Source organism: Salvia hispanica, unplaced genomic scaffold (assembly GCF_023119035.1).
Source record: "Salvia hispanica cultivar TCC Black 2014 unplaced genomic scaffold, UniMelb_Shisp_WGS_1.0 HiC_scaffold_715, whole genome shotgun sequence".
Taxonomy (NCBI): domain Eukaryota; kingdom Viridiplantae; phylum Streptophyta; class Magnoliopsida; order Lamiales; family Lamiaceae; genus Salvia; species Salvia hispanica.
In genome coordinates, this window is record NW_025952483.1 from 589 (window position 1) to 11000 (window position 10412).

At 37.0% G+C, this 10412-nt stretch overlaps 2 protein-coding genes across 2 annotated transcripts; both read left to right on the forward strand.

Annotated features, from left to right (window-relative positions):
• Nucleotides 1-993: 993 nt before the first annotated feature.
• Nucleotides 994-2285, forward strand: LOC125199888. The gene is made up of 3 exons (XM_048097745.1): nucleotides 994-1156; nucleotides 1296-1601; nucleotides 1870-2285. Exons 1-3 carry the CDS (start codon nucleotides 994-996, stop codon nucleotides 2283-2285), a joined length of 885 nt encoding a protein of 294 aa, XP_047953702.1.
• A 5207-nt stretch (nucleotides 2286-7492) lies between these two features.
• Nucleotides 7493-10163, forward strand: LOC125199889 (alpha-soluble NSF attachment protein-like; the record flags this gene model as incomplete). Its single annotated transcript, XM_048097747.1, has 7 exons — nucleotides 7493-7637; nucleotides 8056-8120; nucleotides 8388-8438; nucleotides 8545-8617; nucleotides 8758-8837; nucleotides 9016-9167; nucleotides 9881-10163. Coding segments are annotated over exons 1-7 (849 nt in total), but the record flags the coding sequence as incomplete, so codon positions are not given.
• Between the last annotated feature and the right edge of the window lie 249 nt (nucleotides 10164-10412).

Below are 10412 nucleotides of genomic sequence, written 5' to 3' on the forward strand. Positions count from 1 at the left end.
ACAAACCAAAAAGGAAAGTGGATCATCTTCAATGGGACGGAGGGAGTACTATACTATAAAAATCATAATAGCAATGATTATAAAAATACATAGTATTTAATACATAAAATTAATTCAATACAAATTTAACTTAAAAAATGATACAGTTCATGTTATAGTTGTGCTTGTTTTGCTAAGTGGTGATAACTGAATTCTACGTGTTCTCATCGATTGAAAATGCTCAGGATCTATTCATTATCAATCGTCGAAAAAATATCCTTCTCAATATACACAATTAGACTGTCTTGGTATTAAATATGTAAAGTTGATCTTGATCGCCCTAGTTGCAAAAAAATGTTCTCTCAACGAAAACACTAGCAATAGGTAAAACTAATGTCAACTCAATAATCAGATAGACCAGTGAAAAAACTAAATGCGTATTAGTTTTGACCATTTCCATAGTAATACTTTTCCCAGTCGCTTAGCGCAACAAATTAAGGATCACACCGCACATTAGCAATAAAATTACTAACTTGGAATTAAATATGTAAAGTTTAGAATTAGTATATATGTAAAGGTTTCAATAGCATTCTTTTAATAAAAACGTTAGTATTCTTCTACCACGTTTTATTAAACTAAAAGGTGGACACGTTTTAAGAGCATACTTAACGCTGGCGGGCCATAATGCACTTAGGTCTCGGTCCGCGGTCTGCGCGTTGGAGGGACGAGGGGACGGGGCTTGGCCGCGCCCAAAGCCAAGTCAGCGGCCTGAGGCCGGGCCTGGTTGTCGTCCAGTCTGGTGTTATACACTCCTGGGACGGGCCTAGTCGCGGTTCGGCCTAGCATTGGAGGGGTTTCGCCCCGGACCCAGGCCGCAAGTCTATATATATATATATATTATTTTTATTTTAAATTTTTTTCTTGTAAATACCATCTAATTCCACACCATTTTCATTTCTATTCTACTTCATTTCTCTCCCTCTCAAACTAAATCACTCAAAAACATCCGTCAAAATGCCTCCTCTACATGATCAAAGAGCAATCGAAGACAACATTGCGAGAATGTTGGAGGAGGTGATGCCTGCAATCCAAGAGGAAGTAACAACAAGGTTGCTCGCTACCAAGCTACTATTCAAGGGTGGAACGAACAACACGTACGCATACCACAAACTCAGATGTATATACACAAGACCATGAACAAGCTCATTTGCGGCCATTCACAGATTATTTCTCTACAGATCCTCAATGGAGTGATCAGATGTTCCATAGTCAGTTCCGGATGTAGAAGCCTTTATTCATAATCATCGTCAATGTAGTTGTAGCTCATGACTCGTATTTCAAGCAAATCACCGATGTTGTTGGCCGACAAAGTATATCGACTTTGCAGAAATGCACATCTACCCATACGTCACTAGCTTACATAACTACTTCAGATATGTTCGATGAGTATCTCCATGTTAGCGAGCACACTGGACGAGAGTGCCTAGCTAAATTCTGCCGGCCAGTCATTGGAGCATTCAAGGATACGTACTTGAGAAAGCTAATGACCGACGACACCCGGAGGTTGGTGAACATGCATGAGCAGGTCCACATTTTTCCCGGGATACTGGGTAGCATCGACTGTATGCACCGGCAGTGGAAGAATTGTCCAACAACATGGAGAGAACAATACACTAGCGGGCACAAGGGCACACATCCGACGATCGTGTTGGATGCTATTATTGACCAACGATTGTGGATTTGGCATGCCTACTTTGTTGTCGCTGGGTCGAACAACGATGTCAATGTGTTGATGAGTCTCCAGTGATCAACGACCTGTGTGCCGGGCGAGCGCCGAATGTAGAGTTCACGATAACCACTGCCAGTACAGTATGTGGTATTATCTGGCAGATGGAATCTATATGCGATGGCATGTGTTCGTGAAGACTATCACATGTCCGACAACGCCGAAGAGGTCGTTGTTTCCCCAAAAGCAAGAGGCGGCTCGGAAAGATGTAGAGCGTGCATTCGGAGTCCTCCAAGCACGGTGGGGTATAGTGAAAGGAGTGGCCTCTGGATGGCATCGTCCACTAATCGTTGATATTATGTATGCATGTATCATAATGCATAACATGATCGATGACGACGAAGGAGACTATGTCACGGCATGGAGAGACGATGCAAACTCCAGCACCGCGAGTTCGTTCGTTGTAAATGACCCTACAGTGCAGGGTGTTCCTCTCGACATGCGCAATGTCATGGCCTGTTCAGCTGAGATGTGCAAAGAAGAAGCACATACTCACCTCCAAGCGGATCTAATTGAATAAATTTGGACACGCACCAACGTTTTTCAGCATTGATGTTAATGAATTTCTTGTGTTATAATTGCTCACAATTTTTTATTTTTACGTGTAAAATAATTTGTAGTTGTTAATAGTGCAATTTAATGGTTGGGGCTTCGATGAGGCCTGCAGGATTGTAGGAGTTGTGGCCTGACCCAGAAAATTAGGGGAGTGATGACGTGGAGGGGACTTGGGAACTGGATCCGGGACAGAAGGCAGGGGATGTGACTTTTTTAACTTATTATTATACTAACTCCGTCTTTAAAAACAGAAATTATGAGATGACACGAGTTTCATAAAGTAAGAGAGAATAATTGATAAATTAAGGGAGAGAGAGATAAAAGTGAGTAAGTACGGTAAGAGAGAGGTAAAGAAAAAGTAGTAGGAGTAGTGTTAGTGGAATGTGATATCCACTTCCTAAAATAGAAAGTTTCTATTTTTAAGCAACATACCAAACTGAAAATAGTTTCTAATTTTAAGAGACGGATCTAATATTTATTTAATACTTCATTCATCCCACTATAGTATGCCCTTTTGATTGAACATGAGCTTTAATGCACAATTAGTAAAAGTAAGAGAGAGATGTAAAGAAAAAGTCATTAAAGTATTATCAGTGAAAAATGGGTCCACCTCATTAGAGAGAAATGAATTTTAAAATATTCTTTAATTTTCTCAAAATATATTTGTGTTTTATTTTATGCATACCAAATTAAACTAGTATTAATTATGTTTAAATTTAAGTATATTTCTCAATATTTTCATAATAAATGTTTTACATATTATAAATATGAAAATTTCATCATTATGTATTAGATTTGTCGCATATTAGTTTTATTGGTAGCAGTTCGATTGGCCTATTAGGATAGCCCGAAACCCGAACGTTGAAAGCTAAGTTTAAAATTTTTTAACTTGATAAAAACATAAAATCTAATTAACCTGCAACCTGGATAGAAGTGACCCAAAACCCGCTAGACTTACTCGGAAATTTTAAAGAGCACAACAATGGATGCGTTTAATTATTGGAGACAGCTGACGTGTGCAAACACAACCAATGATGAATCCGAACGAGATTACCCTAGAATCATAATACAAGAACTTGAAAAACAAAGGGAGGAGATGCTTCAAGATGAAAGAAAAAGAAGATTGGATAACATGAAGAAGTCCTTTGAGAACTCATGTGAAGCGGAGGAGAGGCTCCAACAAGAAAAAGAAATTAGAATGGACAAAAGGATGAAATCCTTGGAGAAGCCCTAGGAAAATGAATCCTATGAATATAATTTCTTACAATTTTACTTTTCTATGTTTTAAGATTTTAAATTTTATATTTGATTTAGGCACTAAGCTAAAAATATAATAACTATTTCTCATTAATAAAATAAATTTAATGATAATAATAATACTCCCTCCGTCACTTATAATTTGTCACCATTTGATCTTGCACGAGTTTTAAAAAATGTAATAGAAATAGAGTTGAAAAAATAGTGACACGTGGATCCTAATTTTATATATTAGTTTTATGATAAAATGTGATTGAGAGAATGAGTTAGTGGAATGTAGGGTCCACTATAAAAAACAGTAGTACTAAAAGTGAAAGGTGACAAATTTTCAAGCACGAATGAAAATGAAAATAATTGACAATTTTTCAGGGATAAGGGAGTAATATTTATAATTTTAATACTCCCTCCGTCCGGAGTCCTGGTTGAGTCGGACACATGTTTTAAGAAAGTGTTTGAGTGTGTAATAAATAAATATTGTAGTGGATGTTGAGACTCACTTTTAATTGAGTGTGTAATAAATAAATGTTGTAGTGGACGTTGAGACCCACTTTTAATACTTTTTTACTTACTTTGTAGGCATTTTCTATTAGTTTATCCCAGTCGGGACCCTAAAACGGGACGCCCAAAATTGATCAACCGGGACTCCAAATGCGAGATGGAGGGAGTATTATATTTAAATTTAATTTTTCTTAATAAATACTCCCTCCGACCCATAAACGATGTCATACTTGTGGGATGACACGAGATTTTAAGAGGTTTTGTTTTGTGTTAAGTGAATAGAAAAAATATACTCCCTCCGTCCTCCATTAGGAGTAGCACTTTTGACCGGACACGGATTTTAAGAAATGTAAAGAAAAGTTGGTTGAAAAAGTTAGTGGAATGTGGGACCCACTTTTTTATATTGGTTTTATAATGAAATGTGAGTGAAATGAGTTAGTGGAATGTGAGACCTACTTACCATTTATGATAAAAGTGAAGTGTTACTCTTAATTGAGGACGAACCAAAATAGAAATTAGTAACTCTTATTCGGGGACGGAGAGAGTAATAGTCATATAAATGTGAGAGAGAACTTTTGCGAAAAATAGAAATGTGTCATCTTTAGTAGAACAAACTAAAAAGAAATGTGACATCTTTAGTAGAACAAACTAAAAAGGAAAGTGAGACATCTTTTATAAGACAGAGAGAGTAATGAATCAAAAACAAAATTATACTAATAATTATATTAATATATTTATTATTTTGATGGATAATTTAAATATGGACTGTCTATCTATCTATCACAATAATAAATACTCATTTCGTCCCAACTAAGTTGAGTTGTATTCCTTTTTGGGATGTCCCAACTAAGTTGAGTCATTTCCTCTCTTGAGAAAAAAAACGAAGCATCCAATCACTCTTACTTTATTCTATCACCTACATTACTCTCTCTTTATCTTTTCTACTTTATTCATCTCTCCTACTTTTCAACGCAATTTCTTAGATCATCAGCAGTGGGGTGCCCTATACTCCGCCGCATCAACATTTTATCCTCCTACCCATCCACCTGCAGTGGGGCGCCCCTATAGCCCGCCCTATAGTTTTAACTACTACTATTTTGTATTTATTTTTTACTTGTTATGTTTGCAAACACGTCAATTAGCAAAATAAATATAAAAACACCACCACAAATTAAAAGGCAAATCCTACATTTACTTAAATAATTTTTTTTTATAATGATAGGAAGGGAAGGTGCACTACAGATAAGGCGGTAGAGCTGGTCTAGTTCATTCCCAACTGGTGTTTGAGATCATCGATCAAATACTGTTACACGTACGACGCAAGCGCTTTGTCGCGCACATCCATCAGACTCTCGCCACGGCGCTGCTCCCTCAAGAATCGAGTGTACTCTGCCGAGAAAAGCTTGAGCGGCTTCTTCACCTGATCCCAGTGCTTGCGTAGCTGCTCTTTCGTGCGCTTCCACGAGGCCGGTGGCTTGTTTCCGTTGTAGCGATCAGTGATGCGCGACCAGTACGCGATGATTTTTTGGTTGTTGGCGAACACCGGGTCCTCCGAAATATCAACCCAACACCTCATCAGCAACACGGTCTCCTCGTTGATGTAGTTCGTCCCCCCTGGGGTATATTCATCATTCTCGGCCGGAGGAAGCAACTTCTGGGCTTTGACCTTCGTTTTTTTTTCTTTCTTTCCTTGGGGGCGGGGGTGGGGTCGACGGTCGGCTCCATGTCGGAGAGCCTGTAGGAATCCGTGGTGAAATCCATCGTACTGGGTGTTCTGATCCCAGTTGGACTCGACAGAACCCGGTGTGTCGAACGACCGGTATTCGTCAGGTTCTGCCCCGGACACCGGGCACCACCACCGAATATCGGCATTGCGTCGGGACTATTTGGATTTGGAAAATTGCTGGGCTCATTCTAGAGAGAAATTGCGGGGGAGGGGGGAAGGAGAGTGCAGTGAAGTGTGTGTGAAATGAGAAGTGAAAGTAGTATATGTAGAAGAATTAAAAAAAAATCGTAAACGCGTTGCACTGGGCTCGGGGCTACAGTGGTGCCCGATAGACGCGCCCAATGCGAGAATCGAGGCTTAGGGCGCGGAGGATGGCAAGGACTTCGGGCGGGGGCCTGCAGTGGTGCCCTAAGGCGATATATATAGTATAATAATATAGTTACAGTTAATTACTAATATCATAATTGATTATAATTTATAATTTCAAAAAATTTTATTATGATTTTGTTGATTAATTTTTAGTTTATAATGTAATACTCCATCTATCCACGAAAAATAAAGCACTTTGTGAATAACACGAGTTTTAATGTAGAATTGATTAAGTAAGAGAGAAGGGAAAAAAAGTAAGAGAAAAGTAGTGATAGTGGAATATGTGGTCCATATTATTAGTAAGAGAGAAAAGAAAAAAGGAAGAGAGAAGTTGTTGAAAACTTTCCTTTTCTGAATGTGTCATATTTTTCGTGGACAACCAAAAATGACAAATGTGGCATATTTTTCGTGGGCGGAGGAAGTAATAATTATTAAGACTTTGTTGTACTACTTGTTTATTTTCTAGATTTTGATTACTTTCCTAATTAGATTAAAAAATCAAAACAAACACATAAATTTAGAAAGTAACGAATCAGATTACATTTTCAAATAAAATCCCACCAATCAAACATGACATAAAAATCTTTCACAACAAGCCCGTATTGGATACCTCCTTTTATTAAATTTGCACTGAAATTTGTGTTATTTCCTCCGTCCGTGAAATAATGTCTTATTTTACCATTTTAGGGTGTTCGCAATTCAAAGTCCCGTTTACCTTTTTCCATCTAAGTAAATGGACCTCATCATTATATTACACACATTCTATTAGTCAATATATAAAAGTGAGATCCATATTCTACTAACTCATTTCCCCATTTTTATTCACAAAATTAAACAATTTCTTAAAACTCGTGCCGAGTGAAAATGAGACTATATATACCATATACGGAGGAATTATTTGTTACTAAGACTGATTTTTGTGGATTGACGTTGAATTTGCAATAAAGATTATTAATTTTGAAAAGATAATGTTTCGATATAACAATATTAATCCTCTTTATCACTCTCATTATGTATTTTCCTTTTTTATTATTTTGTTGGAACGCGCTTACTAAATATCTTTAATTTTTATCATTTAATTAATTCTATATTTCATTAATCTAATTAATTACTAGTTTTAAGTGTAAGTAACTTATAATTAAACCCAAATATGGGTTCAAAGCTGACTGAATCTTGCTGCGATTTCTCAGTGGTCAACAAGAAACGCTGAAGACAAAGGCAACATTGAAAATTATTTTGTGATATATCATCATTTTCCTTCAAAATCCAGCAACATAAACCAAACCCACGATTCGGTGAAGAACCAAAAAGGGGGAAAAACAATGGGCGATCCCACTGCAAAGGGCGAAGACTTCGAGAAAAAAGCCGAGAAGAAGCTCAGCGGCTGGGGCTTTTTCGGCTCCAAGTATGAAGACGCCTCCGATTTGTTCGAAAAAGCTGCCAATTCCTATAAGCTTGCCAAATCATGTAAGCAATTCAATTTTCCGGATGCATAATTTCTTCCATGTGATTTTTATTTATCGATCAACTTGCAAAGTCCCGATTTTGTGTGGTTTGGTATAAATGCCCTTCCGTTCATTTTTCTTCCTCTGGATTGATAGTGGAAGAAAAAATTAATTCTTCGTGATTTCGATGGATACGAATCCGATTGCTGTAAATCCTCCTTTTGGATCTAAAATTTAGTGGGGGATGACTTGCGGGTTTTTGTATTTACTCATTTCGGATTGTTAAGTGCCGATGGATAGTTTGCACAATTGAATTGTGAAATAAAGCAAATCCAGTTCAAGGGGTAACTTTTTCCCAAACTATCCTGTACTAACTTTAATTTGTGTTTTTTTCCCAAAAATTTCTATGAAATTTTTTTTTTTATTTCTAATGGTTCAAGGTAACTTTCATCATCTACTCATTGGCTTCTTTTATCCTGGTCTATGCTCGGCATTATTCATTGGGGTTTCTCATTTGTAATTTTGCAGTTTTTTGAATATTAAGATATCAGAATGCGAGCTTAATCAGTTTTCTGCTGTGTTTATTGTTTGCGAATTATGATTACATTCAGTTGATGCATTTCAGTAGTTTTGATTTTTCTTGAAAGCTTCTTTTTTGAAAAAGAACGGAAATCACAAATCTTTAGAGGCTTCAGGAAATGTCCTCATTTATCTCGGAAAATAGTTTCCTGCCAGTTTTGGTTATGCATAAAATTGTGGTTTTCTTTATCAGGGGATCGGGCCCGGAGCAGCGTATGTTAAGCTGGCTAACTGCCACTTGAAGGTAAGTTTCTCTAGGAGTGTCTTGCGCTCTGCTGCAAGGTCACTTTTTCTGTCCTCCATCTGATTTTAATTTTGGTAAATGTGTTTCGTTGTATTTCCATTTTCAGTTGAATAGCAAGCATGAAGCTGCTACTTCATATGCTGATGCTGCCCATAGCTACAAAAAGTCCAATATAAGAGGTATTTTTAAATTAGCAGCAATTGGCATTTAGTTTAACTAGGCATGTTACATTTTATAGTATGTAGTTCCCATCTTTTCTATTGTTTCATTTTGTAGAAATGAAGCCACCTGGCCATAACTGACATTCATATTTTTACAGAGTCGATATCATGTCTCGAGCAATCTGTAAATTTGTTTCTTGATATGGGAAGGCTTAATATGTGTGCCAGATATTACAAGGTAAAAATCTTAGAAGTATGTGTGTTTCTATTGTGAAACATGACCTTTTGTTAGCAGTCAAGTTCTGCTGCTTATTGTTAGAAATGGATGAAGATTTTATTCTTCTGCCAATGATGATCCTGCCAATGATGTTAGTTAGTATTTTGGATGAAAATGACCAGACATTTTTGCTTTGCAGGAAATAGCTGAACTGTATGAGCAGGAACAGAACTTCGAGCAGGCTATTGTTTATTATGAAAGAGCTGCCGATCTCTTCCAAAGTGAAGACGTAACAACATCAGCCAATCAATGCAAGCAGAAAGTTTCTCAATTCGCTGCTCAATTGGAACAGTTAAGTTTGCCTGTGCTCTCTGCATAATCAAGCTGCCATCCCCAGTTTTATATGCTTATATAAAAATCATCAGTGTCTGTTTTAAATTTGTATTTATGCGTCATGAATATTTCTTATCTGGTTCTGCCCGCATGTCACTTTTCTAGTCATAGAAATTATGAACACCCCAACTGTCTTTTGCAACTTAGATGCATTTGGCTGATATAAAAAAATTAAAGTTTTTTCTATTAATCATCTTTAAAAAACAAATTATAGTATCACATGAAAGCATTACTGCCAACTAACCACATCTGTGGTTTATGTGAGCCTTGGCATCACGATTTTACTGAGTTTCATCTACTTGCCTGCACTTTGTTCTATGGTTCACCCCATAATAGCCCATACATTTAATTCTTGAATCAAGAGGTTGTTTGAAGAAGCTTATTTGTATGGTCTTAGAGACTTTGGATATGGCAATGTGTTGAAATTGCAAACTACAATTCACTGAAGAAGGATAAAATAATATCATGGTTTTTTGATGTTCTTTTGTGTTGGATATGACGGTATGTATTGAGGTTCTTCCCTGTCAAACAATTAGCATGATCTAGAATTCTGGATAAGCCAGAGAAAAGGGTTTCAGGGTATTATGGGCTAGCTTTGAAGGTCTTATACTTCTATATTTGCTAAGGTTTAGCTAGTATGATTCGAGCTTCATGTTCGGACTTTCTCTCAGATACCAAAAGGCTATTGATATTTTTGAAGACATAGCACGACAGAGTCTCAACAATAACTTGCTGAAATATGGAGTCAAAGGGCACCTCCTCAATGCTGGTATTTGCCAGCTTTGCAAAGGTGATGTTGTTGCGATAAACAATGCATTGGAGAGATACCAGGTGCATCTTGTTTTTTGTACACATTTACAACACTCTTTCTGTTTGGATGCGTGGGATAACCATATTTTCTGGGTTTGTAAATTGGATCCTACATTTTCTGGAACACAGTACAAATTGCTTGCGGTATGTCATGGCTGCTAAAGCATTACATTCAATTTTTCCCTTTTTCGAACTCTCTTAACTTTTCTATCTCCACGTCTTCCACTTTTGGAAACTAGATTTTCCATCTTTAAACTTGTTGTTGCATATTCATCTATCATGTATCTTTATGTGAATTTGCTAGCGCCTCCAAAAGTTATTGTTTAACCTGATAATGGCTTGGTGTGTATGTTGATTACAGGATTTAGCTGCTGCTATTGATGAGGAAGATGT

Excerpts from the sequence above, each read along its gene's own strand:
- LOC125199888 (XM_048097745.1), top strand. The coding sequence starts at position 994 with ATGCCTCCTCTACATGATCAAAGAGCAATCGAAGACAACATTGCGAGA. Across the intron at positions 1,157-1,295 it reads CGCATACCACAAACTCAGAT|TTGTAGCTCATGACTCGTAT; the intron begins GTATATACACAA and ends TCGTCAATGTAG. Across the intron at positions 1,602-1,869 it reads GATACTGGGTAGCATCGACT|ATGGAATCTATATGCGATGG; the intron begins GTATGCACCGGC and ends ATTATCTGGCAG.